At 43.1% G+C, this 23675-nt stretch overlaps 2 protein-coding genes across 2 annotated transcripts in view; one reads left to right on the top strand and one right to left on the bottom strand.

Annotated features, from left to right (window-relative positions):
• Positions 1–23675, top strand: part of LOC115110858 (interferon a3-like) — a 115315-nt gene that overhangs the window by 34180 nt on the left and 57460 nt on the right. Inside the window, exon 4 of the mRNA XM_029636783.2 lies at positions 7161–7175. Within this exon, the coding sequence (XP_029492643.1) occupies positions 7161–7175 (15 nt within the window). The remainder of the gene's footprint in view (positions 1–7160; positions 7176–23675) is intronic.
• On the bottom strand, positions 14455–19691 carry LOC115110139 (interferon a3-like). The gene is made up of 5 exons (XM_029635541.2): positions 19529–19691; positions 19153–19227; positions 18873–19022; positions 15063–15140; positions 14455–14748 (listed from the first exon to the last, which is right to left on the bottom strand). Exons 1-5 carry the CDS (start codon positions 19661–19663, stop codon positions 14659–14661), a joined length of 528 nt encoding a protein of 175 aa, XP_029491401.1. The 5' UTR covers positions 19664–19691; the 3' UTR covers positions 14455–14658.

Below are 23675 nucleotides of genomic sequence, written 5' to 3'. Positions count from 1 at the left end.
TATCGTTTTTAAATATTTTTTTAACATATTTTTCTTCGCATATCTTTTAAAACATTTAGTTAAACCTCAACTTCTAAATACTCTCCTGCAACCCGCCTCACCCAATGTAGCTATTTTCTTCTAAAGTATTTATATCTACTTTGGATCCGGAACCCCTCACCTGAAGCTAGCCAGCTAGCTACCAGCTATCAGTCAGCAAACCATTGCTAGCGGTCTTCAGGTAACCGGTCATCAGCTAACCTTTAGCTTGGAAAGCTCTCACCAGTTCGAACAACGCGACTCTAACCAGAGCATAACGGACCTATTATTTTTTATCCCCGGATTCCCACTGCAAACGGAACATTTTCAGCTGGATTCTTCACAACTAGCTATCTAGCTAACCGCAACCCCGGATGATTACTCCTGGCTAGCGTTTCCACCCACTTAGCTTGAAGCTAGCCCGGCCAGAGCTCCTGTGCTACCACCGAAGCATACTCCTGGGCTACAAGATCCGGACCCACGACCGGTCTATCAATGTCACCGCATGAAGAGGAATAAACAGACTCACCCCATCACGACGTCCCCCAAAGGCTAACTTTCTAGCCCTTGCTATCTCCTTGCTTGCTAATTCGGCCTGCTAACTGCTAGCTTGTTTAGCCCCGGTCCGCTAACTGCTACCTTGTTTAGCCCTGGCCTACTAACTGTTAGCTTGTTAGCACAGGCCTGCTAATCGTCTGAATCGCCGCGTCCCAAACACTCACTCGACCCATATTTACTTTCTAGCTCTTTTCGATTTTTAATTTGTTTATACCTTCTGGTAACCTGCCTCACCCAATGTGATACGGAATCGCCATTATTTTTAATTTTTAGAACACACTCAAGAACCTCCAGAAGCTAACCAGCTAACTAGCTACAAGCTATTTAGTCATTGTTAGCCACTGCTAACTGTTTTTTAACCTGGATAACACTCGCCAGTCCAGCTTCCCTGCCCCATCCACCGCTGCCCCCCTGGACACTGATCACTTGGCTACATAGCTGATGCATGCTAGACTGTCCATTAATCACGGTACTCCATTCTGCTTGTTTATGTTTTATCTGTCGGCCCCAGCCGCACTCAGGCTCTGTGTGTAGTTAATCCGACCCTCCCTGCCTAGCCAACGCCATTTTACCTGCTGTTGTTGTGCTAGCTGATTAGCTGTTGTTGTCTCACCTACTGTTTTAGCTACTGTTTTAGCTAGCTCTCCCAATTCAACACCTGTGATTACTGTATGTCTCTCTCAAATGTCAATATGCCTTGTATACTGTTGTTCAGGTTAGTTATCATTGTTTTAGTTTACAATGGAGCCCTTAGTTCCACTCTTCATACCCCTGATACCTCCTTTGTCCCACCTCCCACACATGCGGTGACCTCACCCATTACAACCAGCATGTCCAGAGATACAACCTCTCTCATCATCACACAGTGCCTGGGCTTACCTCCGCTGTACCCGCACCCCACCATACCCCTGTCTGCGCATTATGCCCTGAATATATTCTACCATGCCCAGAAATCTGCTCCTTTCATTCTCTGTCCCCAACGCTCTAGGCGACCAGTTTTGATAGCCTTTAGCCGCACCCTCATACTACTCCTCCTCTGTTCCGCGGGTGATGTGGAGGTAAACCCAGGCCCTGCATGTCCCCAGGCACCCTCATTTGTTGACTTCTGTGATCGAAAAAAGCCTTGGTTTCATGCATGTCAACATCAGAAGCCTCCTCCCTAAGTTTGTTTTACTCACTCTGCTAACCCTGATGTCCTCGCCGTGTCTGAATCCTGGCTCAGGAAGGCCACCAAAAATTCTGAGATTTCCATACCCGACTATAACATCTTCCGTCAAGATAGAACTGCCAAAGGGGGAGGAGTTGCAGTCTACTGCAGAGATAGCTTGCATAGTAATGTCATACTTTCCAGGTCCATACCCAAACAGTTCGAACTACTAATCTTGAAAATTACTCTCTCCAGAAATAAGTCTCTCACTGTTGCCGCCTGCTACCGACCCCCCTCAGCACCCAACTGTGCCCTGGACACCATTTGTGAATTGATTGTCCCCCATCTAGCTTCAGAGTTTGTTCTGTTAGGTGACCTAAACTGGGATATGCTTAACACCCCGGCAGTCCTACAATCTAAGCTAGATGCTCTCAATCTCACACAAATCATCAAGGAACCCACCAGGTACAACCCTAAATCTGTAAACAAGGGCACCCTCATAGACGTCATCCTGACCAACTGGCCCTCCAAATACACCTCCGCTGTCTTCAACCAGGATCTCAGCGATCACTGTCTCATTGCCTGTATCCGCTACGGAGCCGCAGTCAAACGACCACCCCTCATCACTGTCAAACGCTCCCTAAAACACTTCTGTGAGCAGGCCTTTCTAATCGACCTGGCCCGGGTATCCTGGAAGGACATTGACCTCATCCCGTCAGTTGAGGATGCCTGGTCATTCTTTAAAAGTAACTTCCTCACCATTTTAGATAAGCATGCTCCGTTCAAAAAATGCAGAACTAAGAACAGATATAGCCCTTGGTTCACTCCAGACCTGACTGCCCTCGACCAGCACAAAAACATCCTGTGGCGGACTGCAATAGCATCGAACAGTCCCCGCGATATGCAACTGTTCAGGGAAGTCAGGAACCAATACACGCAGTCAGTCAGGAAAGCTAAGGCCAGCTTCTTCAGGCAGAAGTTTGCATCCTGTAGCTCCAACTCCAAAAAGTTCTGGGACACTGTGAAGTCCATGGAGAACAAGAGCACCTCCTCCCAGCTGCCCACTGCACTGAGGCTAGGTAACACGGTCACCACCGATAAATCCATGATTATCGAAAACTTCAACAAGCCTTTCTCAACGGCTGGCCATGCCTTCCGCCTGGCTACTCCAAACTCGGCCAACAGCTCCGTCCCCCCCGCAGCTACTCGCCCAAGCCTCTCCAGGTTCTCCTTTACCCAAATCCAGATAGCAGATGTTCTGAAAGAGCTGCAAAACCTGGACCCGTACAAATCAGCTGGGCTTGACAATCTGGACCCTCTATTTCTGAAACTATCCGCCGCCATTGTCGCAACCCCTATTACCAGCCTGTTCAACCTCTCTTTCATATCATCTGAGATCCCCAAGGACTGGAAAGCTGCCGCAGTCATCCCCCTCTTCAAAGGGGGAGACACCCTGGACCCAAACTGTTACAGACCTATATCCATCCTGCCCTGCCTATCTAAGGTCTTCGAAAGCCAAGTCAACAAACAGGTCACTGACCATCTCAAATCCCACCGTACCTTCTCCGCTGTGCAATCTGGTTTCCGAGCCGGTCACGGGTGCACCTCAGCCACGCTCGAGGTACTAAACGATATCATAACCGCCATCGATAAAAGACAGTACTGTGCAGCCGTCTTCATCGACCTTGCCAAGGCTTTCGACTCGGTCAATCACCATATTCTTATCGGCAGACTCAGTAGCCTCGGTTTTTCGGATGACTGCCTTGCCTGGTTCACCAATTACTTTGCAGACAGAGTTCAGTGTGTCAAATCGGAGGGCATGCTGTCCGGTCCTCTGGAAGTCTCTATGGGGGTGCCACAAGGTTCAATCCTCGGGCCGACTCTTTTTTCTGTATGTATCAATGATGTTGCTCTTGCTGCAGGCGATTCCCTGATCCACCTCTACGCAGACGACACCATTCTATATACTTCCGGCCCGTCCTTGGACACTGTGCTATCTAACCTCCAAACGAGCTTCAATGCCATACAACACTCCTTCCGTGGCCTCCAACTGCTCTTAAACGCTAGTAAAACCAAATGCATGCTTTTCAACCGTTCGCTGCCTGCACCCGCACGCCTGACCAGCATCACCACCCTGGATGGTTCCAACCTTGAATATGTGGACATCTATAAGTACCTAGGTGTCTGGCTAGACTGTAAACTCTCCTTCCAGATTCATATCAAACATCTCCAATCGAAAATCAAATCAAGAGTCGGCTTTCTATTCCGCAACAAAGCCTCCTTCACTCACGCCGCCAAACTTACCCTAGTAAAACTGACTATCCTACCGATCCTCGACTTCGGCGATGTCATCTACAAAATTGCTTCCAACACTCTACTCAGCAAACTGGATGCAGTTTATCACAGTGTCATCCGTTTTGTCACTAAAGCACCCACCACTGCGACTTGTACGCTCTAGTCGGCTGGCCCTCGCTACATATTCGTCGCCAGACCCACTGGCTCCAGGTCATCCACAAGTCCATGCTAGGTAAAGCTCCGCCTTATCTCAGTTCACTGGTCACGATGGCAACACCCATCCGTAGCACGCGCTCCAGCAGGTGTATCTCACTGATCATCCCTAAAGCCAACACTTCATTTGGCCGCCTTTCGTTCCAGTACTCTGCTGCCTGTGACTGGAACGAATTGCAAAAATCGCTGAAGTTGGAGACTTTTATCTCCCTCACCAATTTCAAACATCTGCTATCTGAGCAGCTAACCGATCGCTGCAGCTGTACATAGTCTATCGGCAAATAGCCGACCCATTTTTACCTACCTCATCCCCATACTGTTTTTATTTATTTACTTTTCTGCTCTTTTGCACACCAATATCTCTACCTGTACATGATCATTCATCACTCCAGTGTTAATCTGCAAAATTGTAATTATTCGCCTACCTCATGCCTTTTGCACACAATGTATATAGACTCCCCTTTTTTTTCCTACTGTGTTATTGACTTGTTAATTGTTTACTCCATTTGTAACTCTGTGTTGTCTGCTCACACTGCTATGCTTTATCTTGGCCAGGTCGCAGTTGCAAATGAGAACTTGTTCTCAACTAGCCTACCTGGTTAAATAAAGGTGAAATAAAATAAATAAAAATAAAATGAGTAGCAATGAGCGTTGTGTGTGTTGTGTAGATATTATTTATTTATATATAATGGGGACTTAATGTTGTGTCTAGTCTTTGTAGGTGTGCCAGCACCACTGTCCTTAGGTCTTCCCAGCCGCTTGCACTGTATTCCTACATAAATGAAATACACTTGTTAAGATTTGAGAATAGACACATGTTGTATCATCACATAAATACATCCAGATTCGGTAAATGTACTCTCTTTGTAAGATAAATGGATCAACTTACCTCGCGTTTCAAGTAATGCTTCAGGAACTTGAAGTGAAGGCTCATCTTTTTGTTCACTCTTTTGACAGATTTTGATAGTCTAGTTTTCATAGCCTTTACCTGTTAGAACAAAATACAAATAATTAATTGAATATTATGATTTGTTTAACATGAACTACTTATATTCTAATAGGATAGGATAATGGTTTCCTTTTTGCATTAATATTAAAAACTTCTTATGGCTGGGGGCAGTATTGAGTACTTGGATGAAAACCGTTCCCAGAGTAAACTGTCTGCTACTCAGGCCCAGTTGCTAATATATGCATATTATTTGTATTTGGATAGAAAACACTCTGAAGTTTCTAAAACTGTTTGAATGATGTCTGTCAATATAACATAACTCATATGGCAGGCAGAAACCTGGGAAGAAATCCAACCAGAAAGTGGGAAATCTGAGGTTTGTAGTTTTTCAACTCATTGCCTATCGAATACACAGTGTCTATGGGGTCATATTGCACTTCCTAAGACTTCCACTAGATGTCAACAGTCTTTAGAACCTTGATTGATGCTTCTACTGTGAAATGGGAGCGAATGAAAGAGGATTAAGTCAGGTTTGCCAGAGAGGCATGAGCTGACCACGTGTGTTCATGTGAGAGTTAGCTGGCGTTCCATTGCAATTCTACAGACAAAGGAATTCTCGTTTAACATGTTTCTACGGACTGTAACGGACCTTTTTGACTTTTCATCTGGCTTGCGCATCATGAATTTGGATTACTGGGCTAAACGCGTGAACAAAAAGGAGGTATTTGGACATAAATGATGGACTTTATCGAACAAATCAAACATTTATTGTGGAACTGGGATTCATGGGAGTGCATTCTGATGAAGATCACTAAAAATAAGTAAATATTTATAATACTATTTCTGACTTCTGTTGACTCCACGACATGGCGGATATCTGTATGGCTTGAATATTTTGTCTGAGCGCTGTACTCAGATTATTGCATGGTGTGCATTTTCGGTAAAGCTTTTTTGAAATCTGACACAGCGGTTGCATTAAGGAGAAGTTTATCTAAATTTCCATGTATTACACTTGTATCATTTGTATCAATGTTTATTATGAGTATTTCTGTAAATTGATGTGGCTCTCTGCAATATCCCCGGATGTTTTCGAACTACTAAACATAATGCGCCAATGTAATCTCTGATTTTTTATATATATATATGAACTTTATCGAACAAAACATACATGTATTGTGTAACATGAACATGGACTTCATTCCTATGAGTGTCATCTGATGAAGATCATCAAAGGTTAGTGATTCATTTGATCTCTATTTCTGCTTTTTGTGACTCCTCTCTGTGGCTGGAAAAATGGCTGATTTTTTCTGTGAGTTGGTGTTGACCTAACATAATCGTTTGTGGTGCTATCGTTGTAAAGCCTTTTTGAAAACAGACACTGTTGTGGGATTAACAAGAAGATTACCATAAAAACGGAACAAGATACAGCTCTGATTGATTATGGTGCACTGGTCTGCATAGAGTATGGTCCTGAGTCGTGCCTGTCAATGCAATAGATTCCTACTCCAATGCGCTCTGCCTACAAGACAATCTCTTGTACAGTTGGTTTTCCCTACTAAGTCTTTCATAGTTTGTTTTGTTTCGGTATGTTACAATGAAGTGGCTAATACTCTGTTTATTCGAGCATTCCCACAGTAGAGCCAAACTTTGATAGTGGTAACTAAAGGGGGAAATTCTAGAAAGTTGAGTGATGTTCAATCTACTGCTTCTCTGCGCAGGCTGATATTTCTTCTGCTCAGATGCCCGAGGGGAGTAGTTTAGCAAATTAACACTGGAGTGATAGATGAGCAGATGATGATGTGCAAGTAGAAATACTGGTGTGCAAAAGAGCAGAAAAGTACATACAAACAATATGGGGATGAGGTAGGTAGATCTGGTGGGCTATGTACAGATGGGCTATGTACAGCTGCAGCGATCGGTTAGCTGCTCAGATAGCTGATGTTTAAAGTTAGTGAGGGAAATGTAAGTCTCCAGCTTCAGCGATTTTTGCAATGAGTTACAGTCATTAGCAGCAGAGAACTGGAAGGAAAGGCTGCGAAAAGAGGTGTTGGCTTTGGGGACGACCATTGAGATATACCTGCTGGAGCACGTGCTGCTGGAGGATGTTTTTATCGTGACCAGTAAGCTGAGATAAGGCGGAGCTTTACCTAGACTTATAGACTTAGACTTATCATAGACTTATAGATGACCTGGAGCCAGTGGGTCTGGCGACGAATATTTAGCGAGGGCCAGCCAACTAGAGCATACAGGTCGCAGTGGTGGGTGGTGTAAGAGGCTTTGGTGACAAAACGGATGGCACTGTGATAGACTGCATCCAGTTTGCTGAGTAGAGTATTGGAAGCTATTTTGTAAATGGCATCGCCAAAGTCAAGGATCGTTAGGATAGTCAGTTTTACGAGGGTATGTTTGGCGGCGTTAGTGAAGGAGGCTTTATGCGAAATAGGATTGGAGATGTTTAATATGAGTCTTGAAGGAGAGTTTACAGTCTAGCCAGACACCTAGGTATTTGTAGTTGTCCATATATTCTAAGTCAGAACCGTCCAGAGTAGTGATGCTAGTGTTGTATGGCATGGAAGCTTGTTTGGAGGTTACTTAACCTCTAGCGACGAGCAATCCCATATCCGGGAGCGTAATCATAGCCTCAAGCGCATTACCATAACGCAACGTTTCCTTTTCATGAAAATCGCAAATGAAATGAAATAAATATATTCAAACACAAGCTTAGCCATTTGCTAACAACACTGTCATCTCAGATTTTCAAAATATGCGTTACAGCCAACGCTAGACAAGCATTTGTGTTTAGCATAGCAAGTTTAGCATGGCATAATGCTATGCTAGGCTGTGCTGGCAGCAAGCAACATTTTCACAAAAATAAGAAAAGCAACCAAATTAAATCATTTACCTTTGAAGAACTTCGGATGCTTTCATTCAGGAGACTCCCAGTTAGATAGCAAATGTCCAAACGTCACGTTTGTTCATCCTGCTTGGGTGAGAAATCGACAGAAAAATACGCATTAGCATAACGCAACTTTTTCTATTCATGAAAATCGCAAATGAAATGAAATAAACATATTGAAACACAAGCTTAGCCTTTTGTTAACCTCTTCAACCTATGGGGGCGCTATGTCATTATTGGATAAAAAAACGTGCCCGTTTTAAGCGCAATATTTTGTCACGAAAAGATGCTCGACTATGCATATAATTGCCAGCTTTGGAAAGAAAACACTCTGACGTTTTCAAAACTGCAAAGATATTATCTGTGAGTGCCCCAGAACTGATCTTACAGGCGAAACCAAGATGAAACTTCAAACAGGAAATGAGCAGGATTTTTGACGCTCTGTTTTACTATCGTCTCCTTATAAGGCTGTGAATATGCTGTGAACGAGCTTATGCGCTCTGCCGTTCGTCCAAGATGTCTGCAGCATTGTGACGTGTTTGTAGGCATATCATTGGAAGATTGACCATAAGAGACTACATTTACCTGGTGTCCCGCCCGGTGTCCTGTGTCAAAATTATTGCGTAATCTGTAGGTCCATGCGCGTTCCATTTCTTCAGAAGAGAAAGTCAACTGCCACGAAGGATTTATCGTCGATAGATATGTGAAAAATACCTTGAGGATTGATTCTAAACATCGGTTTGCCATGTTTCTGTCGATATTATGGAGTTAATTTGGAAAAAAGTTTGCGTTTTAATGACTTAATATTATTATTATTTATTTATTATTATTATTTTTTCCTTACCCAAACGTGATGAACAAAACGGAGTGATTAGTCGACACAAATAATATTTTTTGTAAAAACGGAACATTTGCTATCTAACTGAGAGTCTCCTCATTGAAAACATCTGAAGTTCTTCAAAGGTAAATGATTTTATTTGAATCCTTTTCTGGTTTTTGTGAAAATGTTGCATGCTGAAAGACAGGCATAATCCTATGCTAGGCTATCAATACTGTTACACAAATGCTTGTTTAGCTATGGTTCAAAAGCATATTTTGAAAATCTGAGATGACAGTGTTGTTAACAAAAGGCTAAGCTTGAGAGCAAATAGATTAATTTCATTTCATTTTTTGATTTTCATGAATATTTAACGTTGTGTTATGCTAATGAGCTTGCGGATAGATTTACACAATCCTGGATACAGGTTTTTTTCGTAGCTAAACGTGACGCAGAAAACAGAGCGATTTGTCCTAAACAAATAATCTTTCAGGAAAAACTGAACATTTGCTATCTGAGAGTCTCCTCATTGAAAACATCCGAAGTTCTTCAAAGGTAAATGATTTTATTTGAATGCTTTTCTGGTTTTTGTGAAAATGTTGTAAAACTGACCATCCTACCAATCCTCGACTTTGGCGATGTCATTTACAAAATAGCCTCCAATACCCTACTCAACAAATTGGATGCAGTCTATCACAGTGCAATCCGTTTTGTCACCAAAGCCCCATATACTACCCACCATTGCGACCTGTACGCTCTCGTTGGCTGGCCCTCGCTTCATACTCGTCGCCAAACCCACTGGCTCCATGTCATCTACTGTAACATCAGTTCTGTGGCACTCACAGACAATATCTTTGCAGTTTTGGAAACGTCGGAATGTTTTCTTTCCAAAGCTGTCAATTATATGCATAGTTGAGCATCTTTTCGTGACAAAATATCTTGTTTAAAACGGGAACGTTTTTCATCCAAAAATGTAAATAGCGCCCCCTATATCCAAGAAGTTAACACAGTGTCTGAAGAGGGGCCAGATGTATACAGAATGGTGACGTCTGCGTAGAGGTGGATCAGGGGAATCCCCCACAGCAAGAGCGACATCATTACATATACATATACAGAGAAAAGAGTCAGCCTGAGAATTGATCCCTGTGGTACCACCATAGACACTGCCAAAGGTCCGGACAACAGGCCCTCCGATTAGACACACTGAACTCTGTCTGAGAAGTAGTTGGTGAACCAGGCGAGGCAGTCATTTGAGAAACCAAGGCTGTTGAGTCTGCCGATAAGGATACAGTGATTGACAGAGTCGAAAGCTTTGGCCTTGTCGATGAAGACGGCTGCACAGTACTGTCTTTTATCGATGGCGGTTGTGATATTGTTTAGTACCTTGAGCGTGGCTGAAATGCACACATGACCAGCTCGGAAACCGGATTGCACTGCGGAGAAGGTTCGGTTGGATTCGAAATGGTCAGTGATCTGTTCATTAACTTGCCTTTTGAAAACTTTAGAAAGGCTTTAGAAAGGCAGGGCAGGATGGTTTTGGTCTATAACAGTTTGGGTCTAGAGTGTCACCCCCTTGAAGAGGGGGATGACCACGGCAGCTTTCCAATCTTTATGGATCTCGGACAATACAAAAGAGAGGTTGAACAGACTGGTAATGTGGGTTGCAACAATGGCAGCGGATAATTTTAGAAAGAGAGGGTCCAGATTGTCTAGCCCAGCTGATTTGTACGGGTCCAGGTTTTGCAGCTCTTTCAGAACATCTGCTATCTGGATTTGGGTGAAGGAGATGCTGGGGAAGCTTGCAAAGTAGCTGCGGGGGGTGTGGAGCTGTTGTACGGGGTTGGGGTAGCCAGGAGGAAAGCATGGCCAACCGGAGAGAAATGTTTATTGAAATTCTCAATTATTGTGGATTTATCGGTGGTGACAGTGTTACAGTGGGGTGAACAAGTATTTGATGCACTGCCGATTTTGCAGGTTTTCCTACTTACAAAGCACGTAGAGGTCTGTAATTTTTTATCATAGGTACACTTCAACTGTGAGAGACGGAATCTAAAACAAAAATCCAGAAAATCACATTGTATGTTTTTTAAGTAATTAATTAGCATTTTATTGCATGACATAAGTATTTGATCACCTACCAACCAGTAAGAATTCCGGCTCTCACAGACCTGTTAGTTTTTCTTTAAGAAGCCCACCTGTTCTCCACTCATTACCTGCACCTGTTTGAACTCGTTACCTGTATAAAAGACACCTGTCCACACACTCAATCAAACAGACTCCAACCTCTTCACAATGGCCAAGACCAGAGAGCTGTGTAAGGACATCAGGGTTCAATTGTAGACCTGCACAAGGCTGGGATGGGCTACAGGACAATAGGCAAGCAGCTTGGTGAGAAGGCAAGAACAGTTGGCGCAATTATTAGAAAATGGAAGAAGTTCAAGATGACGGTCAATCACCCTCGGTCTGGGGCTCCATGCAAGATCTCACCTCGTGGGGCATCAATGACCATGAGGAAGTTGAGGGATCAGACCAAAACTACACTGCAGGACCTGGTCAATGACCTGAAGAGAGCTGGGACCACAGTCTCAAAGAAAACCATTAGTAACACACTACGCCGTCATGGATTAAAATCCTGCAGCGCACGCAAGGTCCCCCTGCTCAAGCCAGTGCATGTCCAGGCCCATTTGAAGTTTGCCAATGACCATCTGGAAGATCCAGAGGAGGAATGGGAGAAGGTCATGTGGTCTGATGAGACAAAAATAGAGCTTTTTGGTCTAAACTCCACTCACCGTGTTTGGAGGAAGAACAAGGATGAGTACAACCCCAAGAATACCATCCCAACCGTGAAGCATGGAAGTGGAGACATCATTCTTTGGTGATGCTTTTCTGCAAAGGGGACAGGACGACTGCACCGTATTGAGGGGAGGATGGATGGGGCCATGTATCGCGAGATCTTGGCCAACAATCTCCTTCCCTCAGTAAGAGCATTGACGATGGGTCGTGCCTGGGTCTTCCAGCATGACAACGACCCGAAACACACAGCCAGGGCAACTAAGGAGTGGCTCCGTAAGAAGCATCTCAAGGTCCTGGAGTGGCCTAGCCAGTCTCCAGACCTGAACCAAATAGAAAATCTATGGAGGGAGCTGAAAGTCTGTATTGCCCAGCGACAGCCCCGAAACCTGAAGGATCTGGAGAAGGTCTGTATAGAGGAGTGGGCCAAAATCCCTGCTGCAGTGTGTGCAAACCTGGTCAAGAACTACAGGAAACGTATGATCTCTGTAATTGCAAACAAAGGTTTCTGTACCAAATATTAAGTTCTGCTTTTCTGATGTATCAAATACTTATGTCATGCAATTAAATGCAAATAAATTACTTAAAAATCATACAATGTGATTTTCTAGATTTTTGTTTTAGTTTCCATCTTTCACAGTTGAAGTTTATCTATGATACAAAGTACAGACCTCTACATGCTTTGTAAGTAGGAAAACCTGCAAAATCGGCAGTGTATCAAATACTTCTTCTCTCACTGTACCCTATCCTCAGTGCAGTGGGCAGCTGGGAGGAGGTGCTCTTATTCTCCATAGACTTTACAGTGTCCCAAAACGTTTTGGAGTTAGAGCTACAGGATGCACATTTCTGTTTGAAAAAGCTACCCTTTGCTTTGCCTGACTGCGTGTATTGGTACCTGATTTATCTGAAAAGTTGCATATCGCGGGGACTATTCGATGCTAGTGAAGTCCGCCACATGATGTTTTTGTGCTGGTCAAGGTCAGTCAGGTCTGGAGTGAACCTAGGGCTATATCTGTTCTTAGTTCTACATTTTTAAAAGGGGCACAATTATTTAAGATGGTGAGGAAATTGCTTTTAAAGAATGACCAGGCATCCTCGGCTGACAGGATAAGGTCTATATCCTACCTGGATACCCGGGCCAAGTCGATTAGAAAGACCTGCTCGCAGAAGTGTTTTAGGGAGCATTTGACAGTGATGAGGGGTGATCGTTTCACAGCGGATCCATAGCGGATGCTGGCAATGAGGCAGCGATCGCTGAGATCCTGATTGAGAACAGCAGAGGTGTATTTGGAGAGCAAGTTGGTCAGGATAATATCTATGAGGGTGCCCATGTTTGCGGATTTAGGGTTGTACCTGGTGGGTTCCTTGATAATTTGTGTGCGACTGAGGGCATCTAGTTTAGATTGTAGGACTGCCGGGGTGTTAATCATATCCCAGTTTTGGTCAACTAGCATATCAAACTCTAAAGCTAGATGTGGTGCAATCATTTCACATATGGTGTCCAGGGCACAGCTGGGAGCCAAGGGGGGTCTATAACAGGTGGCAACAGTGAGAGACTTATTTCTGGAGAGAATCATTTTAAAAATTAGAAGCTCAAACTGTTTGGGCATAGACCTGGAAAGTGTGACAGAACTTTGCAGGCAATCTCTGCAGTAGATTGCACCGCCTCCCCCTTTGGCAGTTCTATCTTGATGGAAAATGTTGTAGTTGGGGATGGAAATCTCATAATTTTTGGTAGACTTCCTTAGCCAGGATTCAGACACAGCAAGGACATCAGGGTTGGTGGAGTGTGCTAAAGCAGTGAGTAAAACAAATTTAGGAAGGAGGCTTCTGATGTTAACATGTATGAAACCAAGGTTTACAGAAGTCAACAAATGAGAGTGCCTGGGGATAAGCAGGGCCTGGGTTAACCTCCACATCACCCGAGGAACAGAGGATGAGGGTACAGCTAAAGGCTATCAAAACTGGTCGTCTAGTGCGTTGGGGACAGAGAATAAAAGGAGCAGATTTCGGGGCGTGACAGACTAGATTCAGGGCATAATTTACCGACAGGGGTATTCATGAGTATTCATGAGTTAGATTAAAAAATATCCTCCTTTCTTCTCTTACAACATTGTTTAAACATGTACAGTCCTCACCATATGGATTTGGGTTGACTGGGTGAAAGGTGGGTCCTCCAGAGGTGCCTGTCCTACATTGTAGATACAATCTCCTCCTCCAGTCCGGTGTTGCTCCTTAGCTAGTCCAAGTATGTGTTCTCTGGCCTTCCCCTTCTGCTGACACCGTTGTTTTTTTGTCTCTTTTTCCATTTTGTCTTTCCATGTCTTTGGTCACTCTGACAGAGCTCCAGACATACAGGTGTTTAATACAATGGACAGACTGAATAAATTAACATCCACAATGTCAAGTGTGAGCTAAAAGTTCCTGGTCCCCCAAATTATCCTCTACTCCTCACTCATATCTCCCCACACCCTTCAGCCCACTACGACAGTGTAATTACCACACAAAAACAAACAGGGAAAATAAAAAGAACAGCAACCCTCACAAAGTACAAAAACACATTAAAAATAAATCACGAAAAGACACAAAACTGCAATCATACATGAACTTAAAGTAGAAATTATCATGTGACTGATCAGCAACAAGTTTAATGTGCATCCCCTCTGATGGTTAGTTAAGATATTATAAATTCACTCATTGGTTTCAGACAAGAACGAAATTTGGACAATTTATACAAAATACGTTTTTATTCACATTTTCAATATTATTTTTAAACAGTTTTTTTCAAGTAGACAGGCAATACAGTTCAGTTCAACACATGTACAAAAGGGAAATACGAAATATAAATTATAAATTATAAAAAAAACAATAATTTATTGACTTAAATATGATAAATAGACTGACAGGGTCCCACATGATTGTATTCATGTTTTATAAACTGGTAAGGGTGTAGCTTCTGAAATGAGTCTGGATGATCAGTACATCTGTGCCGCAAGGATATCCAATCTTTGCAGATGACGTTTCGTCTCTTTCCTGATGAGCTCCCACGCCTGTGCACTGTAGTTCTGAAAAACACAGAACATTTGAAATATTAGTGGGGTGAACTTTCTTGGCAAAATAATGACCATATTGTCTTGAACAACAAAGAATAGACTGGTGCCGTATGTGTTAATATTCTCAAGAGTAGGAGTGCTGATTTAGGATCAGTTTTGTCTTTTAGATCACTATAGATAAGGACTGAGGAGACCTGACACAAGATCAGCACTTCTGAGCTGTTTGATACATATGTCCCCAGAACACTGCCCTTGTTTAGCCAAGCCTAGTTTATATTCATTTGATTACATGTATTAAACACGTTTCCATATGAAACCAAACTCACCATTTTTCTCAGAACCTTCCTATTCAACTTCTTGAAGTACCGTTTCAGTCTCCTCTCAGGTTTCATGGCAGGTGATACCTGTTGGACAAAATTAAACAAAACATTAGCTTAATGGGATCTTCATTTGAGCTTTTTTTTCAGTGTATTGGAAACTTAATGTGTATTCAATGTTTGAAAAGGATTCTAAAGATTGTAATTTCCACTTTAAAATATCAAAATTGCTTTGCCATCATGAAAAATGCATCAAAGCATACAATTTTTTTTTACTAATTATAATCCACAATAATTTACATTTCTCATTGCTGCAATATTATTTATGTGCTGTTGCAAACTGGCTCAAAATCTGTAATAACCCATATACAGTGTGTTCGGAAAGTATTCATACCCCTTCCCTTTTTCCAAATTTTGTTAAGTTACAGCCTTATTCTAAAATGGATTTAAGAAAAAATTCCTCATCAATCTACACACAATATCCAATAATGATGATGCAAAAACAGAAACACCTTATTTACAAATTAATTCAGACCTTTTGCTATGAGACTCAAAAGTCAGCTCAGGTGCATCCTGTTTTCATTGATCATCCTTGAGATGTTTCTACACTTATATTGGATTCCACCTGAAGTAAAACCAACTGATTGGACATAATTTGGAAAGGCACAAACCTGTATATTTAAGGTCCTACAGTTGACAGTGCATGTCAGAGCAAAAACCAGGTCATGAAGTTGAGGAAATTGTCCGTAGAGCTCCGAGACAAGATTGTGTCGAGGCAGAGATCTGGGATAGGGTACACAAATATTTCTGCAGCATTGAAGGTCCTCAAGAAAACAGTGGCCTCCATCATTCTTAAATGGAAAAACTTTGTAACCTCCAAGACTCTTCCTAGAGCTGGCCACCCGGCCAAACTGAGCAATCGGGGGAGAAAGGCCTTGGTCAGGGAGGTGACATTTGGTCACTCTGACAGAGCTCCAGATTTCCTCTGTGGGGATGGGAGAGCCTTCCAGAAAGACAACCATCTCTGCAGTACTCCACCAATCAGGCCTTTAAGATAAAGTGCCCAGACGGAAACTACTCCTCAGTAAAAGGCACATTGCAGCCCACTTGGAGTTTGCCAAAAGGCACCTAAAGGACTCTCAGACCATGAGAAACAAGTGTCTCTGGTCTTATGAAACCTATTTGGCCTGAATGCCAAGCATCACATCTGGAGGAAACCTTGCACCATCACTATGGTTAAGCATAGTGGTGGCAGCATCATGCTGTGGATGTTTTTCATTGGCAGGGACTGTGAGACTCGTCAAGATCGAGGGAAAGATGAACAGAGCAAAGTACAGAGACAACCGAGAAGAAAAACTGCAACAGAGCGTTCAGGACCTCAGACTGGGGCGAAGGTTCACCTTCCAACAGGACAATGACCCTAAGCATACAGCCAAGACAAGGCAGGAGTGGCTTCGGGACAAGTCTCTGAATGTCCTTGAGTGGCCCAGCCAGAGCCCGGACTTGACCTGATTGAACACCACTGGAGAGACCTGAAAATTGCTGTGCAGCGACGCTCCTTATCCAACCTGACAGATCTTGAGAGGATCTGCAGAGTAGAATTGCAGAAACTCCCCAAATACATTTACATTTACATTTAAGTCATTTAGCAGACGCTCTTATCCAGAGCGACTTCACCTTAAGACATCCAGTGGAACAGCCACTTTACAATAGTGCATCTAAATCTTTTAAGGGGGGGGAGGGGTGAGAAGGATTACTTTATCCTATCCTAGGTATTCCTGAAAGAGGTGGGGTTTCAGGTGTCTCCGGAAGGTGGTGATTGACTCCGCTGTCCTGGCGTCGTGAGGGAGTTTGTTCCACCATTGGGGGACCAGAGCAGCGAACAGTTTTGACTGGGCTGCGCGGGAACTGTACTTCCTCAGTGGTAGGGAGGCGAGCAGGCCAGAGGTGGATGAACGCAGTGCCCTTGTTTGGGTGTAGGGCCTGATCAGAGCCTGGAGGTACTGAGGTGCCGTTCCCCTCACAGCTCCGTAGGCAAGCACCGTGGTCTTGTAGCGGATGCGAGCTTCAACTGGAAGCCAGTGGAGAGAGCGGAGGAGCGGGGTGATGTGAGAGAACTTGGGAAGGTTGAACACCAGACGGGCTGCGGCGTTCTGGATGAGTTGTAGGGGTTTAATGGCACAGGCAGGGAGCCCAGCCAACAGCGAGTTGCAGTAATCCAGACGGGAGATGACAAGTGCCTGGATTAGGACCTGCGCTGCTTCCTGTGTGAGGCAGGGTCGTACTCTGCGGATGTTGTAGAGCATGAACCTACAAGAACGGGCCACCGCCATGATGTTAGTTGAGAACGACAGGGTGTTGTCCAGGATCACGCCAAGGTTCTTAGCGCTCTGGGAGGAGGACACAATGGAGTTGTCAACCGTGATGGCGAGATCATGGAACGGCAGTCCTTCCACGGGAGGAAGAGCAGCTCCGTCTTGCCGAGGTTCAGCTTGAGGTGGTGATCCGTCATCCACACTGATATGTCTGCCAGACATGCAGAGATGCGATTCGCCACCTGGTCATCAGAAGGGGGAAAGGAGAAGATTAATTGTGTGTCGTCTGCATAGCAATGATAGGAGAGACCATGTGAGGTTATGACAGAGCCAAGTGACTTGGTGTATAGCGAGAATAGGAGAGGGCCTAGAACAGAGCCCTGGGGGACGCCAGTGGTGAGAGCGCGTGGTGAGGAGACAGATTCTCGCCACGCCACCTGGTAGGAGCGACCTGTCAGGTAGGACGCAATCAAGCGTGGGCCGCGCCGGAGATGCCCAACTCGGAGAGGGTGGAGAGGAGGATCTGATGGTTCACAGTATCGAAGGCAGCCGATAGGTCTAGAAGGATGAGAGCAGAGGAGAGAGAGTTAGCTTTAGCAGTGCGGAGGGCCTCCGTGATACAGAGAAGAGCAGTCTCAGTTGAATGACTAGTCTTGAAACCAGACTGATTTGGATCAAGAAGGTCATTCTGAGAGAGATAGCGGGAGAGCTGGCCAAGGACGGCACGTTCAAGAGTTTTGGAGAGAAAAGAAAGAAGGGATACTGGTCTGTAGTTGTTGACATCGGAGGGATCGAGTGTAGGTTTTTTCAGAAGGGGTGCAACTCTCGCTCTCTTGAAGACAGAAGGGACGTAGCCAGCGGTCAGGGATGAGTTGATGAGCGAGGTATAAATACATAATATATATATAAATAATATAATAATATAATAATATATATATAAATACAGATGTGCCAAGCTTGTAGCATGATATCCAATAAGACTCAAGGCTGTAATCACTGCCAATGGTGCTTCAACAAAGTACTGAGTAAAGGGTCTGAATACTTATGTAAATGTGATACTTCAGTTTTGTATTGTTAATACAGTTGCAAAAATGTCTAAAACACGGTTTTTGCTTTATCATTATGGAATATTGTGTGTAGATTGATGAGGGGGAACATCTATTTCATCAATTTTAGAAAAAGGCTGTAACGTAACAAAATGTGGAAAAAGTCAAGGGGTTGAATACTTTATATGCACTTTATACGTAGACTTTTCCACTTCTAGAGTTAGTAGGCTACACCTAAACCAGGGCTCTCCAAACCTGTTCCTGGAGAACTACCTTCCTGTAGGTTTTCACTCCAACCCTAATCTATCACACCTATTTAATTAGGTGGTCATAAACTGAATCAGGTTAGTTACAACTAGGGTTGGAGCGAAAACATACAGGAAGGTAACTCTCCAAGAATGGGGTTGGAGAACCCTGACCTAAACAGGGATTATACTTTAAATAGACCCGTTACCTACACAGGAATTAAGGTTCTCCAATTGGCGTTCTAGAATGTTGAGGAAATCGTCCAGGTTTTTCTTGTCCCAGGTGACAGATTTCATATTCCCATCAAACAGTTTTGTGATTTGATAGATGGTCTCTCTCAGGAATCTGACTTTGTCCTCAAACTACCCAGGAAGATATAAAAAGAAGATTATAAACAGTATAGGCCTCCGTTATGCCATCAATATAACATTGGGTCAAGATCGCCATACCAAAGCATATCAGAACATGATAAGTCAAAATTCTAGTCTTTACCTCAGCATCATCTATGTGTCTGTAAAGTGATGTTGGGAAAAGGACAGGGGCATTCTGCTTTGTGATATCTCCTCCCTGGAAAACAATCAATATAGTATGTTAAGTCACGTGTCAAATACTTCAAGAGCAATCAAGACAGACATCAAGTATAGCTTGATTATAACTGCAAGTACAGTAGGCCTAATGTAGATAGCGTCTCTTGATATCTCTGTCATTATAGCCTTAGAGCCCTTTTACTATGTATATTCAAATATAGGCTAACAGTTTTCTAACACAGATGCTAAACATGAAACGTATGACTATTTTACTTGGTTGTTTGTTTTGCAGTCCTTAATACATGCATTCAGACTCCTCTTACAATGTGCTGATAACTCACCATCTGGTCCAGCAGGGAAAGGTATTCTGCGCTCAAGAGGCCGTAGTGGTGTCGGATCCAGTCACAGCAATGACACACGCTCTGCATACTGCAAATAATAAGAAAAATGCACGTCCAACTCTGCATTGTATACATTGTAAATAGCAGTTTGTTTCGCGGTTAGTTATCCAGATGAGTTTGAACATCTTGGCTGTGTAAAGTAGTTTTATGTGGAATTGGGAAAGGGAAAGCTGTATAGAGAATTTCCCCTGATCAACCTACCGGAGGCGGGAACTTTCATTTTCCAGACTAGCGCATGTAGCACTTGGAATTCCATGCCTGCTCCGTCTCCTGGACGAACAAATCCAAGTAAATCTATACACATTCTCCTTGAAAGCAGCTTTAAATTATAGTTGAAACACAAGAAAATATTATTCCATTTAGATACCGGCTAGGCTATTACTATAGCGAGTAAAGGCTATTCGCGAGCTTTACTTTCAACTGCTAATAACTTCGCGTGAACCGAGGAAAAAAGTCTGATAACAAAATCGTAGGAGTCGAAATAAAACCCACACTTCTTAAGAAATGTAGCCATATAAGACATTAATTTAGTGGGTTTCGTTCAAAGTTAGTCCGACATATTGTTCCGTTGTCTTCTTATTTTCCCTGTAGAGTCACTAGTTTTGACAGGGCTGTGTGTGTGTGTGTGTGTGTGTGTGTCATTGTGTATGTTTTTTGAATGACTATACAAGGTCAAATCTTGGCAATGGTTTATTGCTCATTTTTATATATAATATTGGGATTAATTCATAAAATACAAAGCCTGTTCAACTGTACAGATCATATATTGTAGGGAAGTGGTCACCAAAACTGTTTGCATAGTCCTGGAGACAAGCAGGAGGAGGTGTAGGCTTTTTGTTTCAACCCAGTACAAACACACCTGTTCCTTCAGGGTCTTGATAAAATGTCATAGGTGGTTTCACATTGAAATCTCATGTTATAGGCTAAAATGTCAGATGTAGAGTAATTATTCTGCTGAATTTATTCATAAAGCGTCTCAGAGTAGGACTGCTGATCTAGGATCTGGACCCCCTCCGTCCATTCATTATAATCTATAAGGCAAAACTGATCCTAGATCAGCAATGCTACTCTCTGAGATGCTTTATAAATACGGGACTTGGTGTTATTTGATATAGCCTTGGTGTGGGCCTTATGTATAAAATATATTTTTTCTATTGGGGACCAGCCATGAATCATAAGAGGGACACTTGAAATGTGATACCAAAGAGTCCGAGAGAGATATTTCCCGTCACATATATCATCAATTTATTGCCTATAGTTTTACAAGCATGGCAATAACAGTAGCAAAAGGGCTGCAGCCACAACACAGAACCACTGATAGAATCTTTGCTGTGTGGCAACGTCCAATGTGCTGAAGTGGCTGACGTCTTCATGCGTTTTAGTGCTAGTAGTGATACCTGTTAATGGTGCTGAAACTTCTTCTTATGTCCCATGACACGTCTGCGGTGGACGCATTTTGGGGTTTTCCCAGCTGTTTTACACAAGTTATGTGATGTAATCAGTTTCCCCTGAGTTTTCTCCCCAGTAATAATAGACACCTGTGGCTGACATATTGAATTGGGTAGGGGATATGTAGTTTGAAGAGTGTTTGCACATTGGGAAGATGTTGCCAAGATATCATAATAGAATGTTGATGTCTAGCCGACATATAAACGATGTAGAACTGTGGAATTTAGAATGTGTAAGACGTCAATGAGCAAAAAATGTCTGAACTGCATCAATGTACAGTTGAAGTCGGAAGATTACATACACCTTAACCAACAACATTTAAATTCAGTTTTCAAAGTTCCTAAAATTTAATCCAAGTAAGAATTCCCTGTCTTAGGTCAATTAGGATCACCAATTTATTTTAAGAAAGTGAAATGTCAGAATAATAGTAGAGAGAATGATTTATTTAAACTTTTATTTCTTTCATCACATTCCCAGTTGGCCAGAAGTTTACATACACTCAATTAGTATATGGTAGAATTGCCATTAAATTGCTTAACTTGGGTCAAATGTTTCAGGTACCTTCCACAAGCTTCCCACAATAAGTTTGGTGAATTCTGGTCCATTCCTCCTGACAGAGCTGGTGTAACTGAGTCAGGTTTATAGGCCTCCTGGCTCGCACACACTTTTACAGTACTGCCCACAAATTTTCAATAGGATTGAGGTCAGGGCTGTTGTCCTTAAAAGCCATTTTGCCACAACTTTGGAAGTATGCTTGGGGTCATTGTCCATTTGGAAGACCCATTTGCGACCAAGCTTTAACTTCCTAACTGATGTCTTGAGATGTTGCTTCAATATGTCCACATAATTTTCCTTTCCTCATGGTTCGATCTATTTTGTGAAGTGCACCAGTCTCCTGCCACAAACCAGTCCCTCCTGCTGCAAAGCACCCCCACAACATTTTTATTTTATTTGATTTATTTCACCTTTATTTAACCAGGTAAGCTGGTTGAGAACAAGTTCTCATTTGCAACTGCGACCTGGCCAAGATAAATCATAGCATTTTGCCACATACAACAACAGAGTTACACATGGAATGAACAAAACACACAGTCAATAATACAGTAGAAAAAAGAAAACAAAGTCTATATACAGTGAGTGCAAATATGGTCAAATAAGGGAGTTAAGGCAATAAATAGGCCATGGTGGCGAAGTAAATACAATATGGCAATTAAACACTGGAATGGTAGATGTGCAAAAGATGGATATGCAAGTAGAGATACTGTGGTGCAAAAGGAGCAAAATAAAAAAAATACAGCATGGGGATGAGGTAGATAGATGGGCTGTATACAGATGGGCTATGAACAGGTGCAGTGATCTGTGAGCTGCTCTGACAGCTGGTTCTTAAAGCTAGTGAGGGAGATGGGACTCTCCAGCTTCAGTGATTTTTGCAGTTTGTTCCAGTCAGTGGCAGCAGAGAACTGGAAGGAAAGGCGACCAAATGAGGAATTGGCTTTGGGGGTGACCAGTGAGATATACCTGCTGGAGTGTGTGCTATGAGTGGGTGCTGCTATGGTGACCAGCGAGCTGAGATAGGGCGGGGCTTTAACTAGAAGAGACTTGTAGATAACCTGTAGCCAGTGGGTTTGGCGACAAGAATGAAGCGAGGGCCAGCCAACGAGAGCGTACAGGTCACAGTGGTGGGTAGTATATTGGGCTTTGGTGACAAAACGGATGGTGCTGTGATAGACTAAATCAAATCAAATCAAATCACAAAAAAATGTCACAAACACATGGTTAGCAGATGTTAATGCGAGTGTAGCAAAATGCTTGTGCTTCTAGTTCCGACAATGCAGTAATAGCCAACAAGTAATCTAACTAACAATTCCAAAACTACTGTCTTATACACACAAGTGTAAGGGGATAAAGAATATGTACATAAAGATATATGAATGAGTGATGGTACAGAGCGGCATAGGCAAGATACAGTAGATGGTATCGAGTACAGTATATACATATGAGATGAGTATGTAAACAAAGTGGCATAGTTAAAGTGGCTAGTGATACATGTATTACATAAAGATGCAGTAGATGATATAGAGTACAGTATATACGTATACATATGAGATTAATAATGTAGGGTATGTAAACATTGTATTAGGTAGCATTGTTTAAAGTGGCTAGTGATATATTTTACATCATTTCCCATCAATTCCCATTATTAGAGTGGCTGGAGTTGAGTCAGTGTGTTGGCAGCAGCCACTCAATGTTAGTGGTGGCTGTTTAACAGTCTGATGGCCTTGAGATAGAAGCTGTTTTTCAGTCTCTCGGTCCCAGCTTTGATGCACCTGTACTGACCTCGCCTTCTGGATGATAGCGGGGTGAACAGGCAGTGGCTCAGGTGGTTGTTGTCCTTGATGATCTTTATGGCGTTCCTGTAACATCGGGTGGTGTAGGTGTCCTGGAGGGCAGGTAGTTTGCCCCCGGTGATGCGTTGTGCAGACCTCACTACCCTCTGGAGAGCCTTACGGTTGTGGACGGAGCAGTTGCCGTACCAGGCGGTGATACAGCCCGCCAGGATGCTCTCGATTGTGCATCTGTAGAAGTTTGTGAATGCTTTTGGTGACAAGCCAAATTTCTTCAGCCTCCTGAGGTTGAA

This window comes from Oncorhynchus nerka, linkage group LG26 (assembly GCF_034236695.1).
Source record: "Oncorhynchus nerka isolate Pitt River linkage group LG26, Oner_Uvic_2.0, whole genome shotgun sequence".
Lineage (NCBI taxonomy): Eukaryota > Metazoa > Chordata > Actinopteri > Salmoniformes > Salmonidae > Oncorhynchus > Oncorhynchus nerka.
Note: the sequence above shows the minus strand (reverse complement) of the source record. Positions and strands in the feature narration are given on the sequence as shown.

What these genes read in the sequence shown, in the direction of transcription:
- LOC115110139 (XM_029635541.2), bottom strand. Translation starts at nt 19,663, where the DNA reads ATGTATACAATGCAGAGTTGGACGTGCATTTTTCTTATTATTTGCAGT. An exon ending in GACACATAGATGATGCTGAG is followed by an intron (nt 19,023 to 19,152) that starts GTAAAGACTAGA and finishes CTTCCTGGGTAG; the next exon opens with TTTGAGGACAAAGTCAGATT. An exon ending in TGGAGAACCTTAATTCCTGT is followed by an intron (nt 15,141 to 18,872) that starts GTAGGTAACGGG and finishes TTTGTCCAACAG; the next exon opens with GTATCACCTGCCATGAAACC.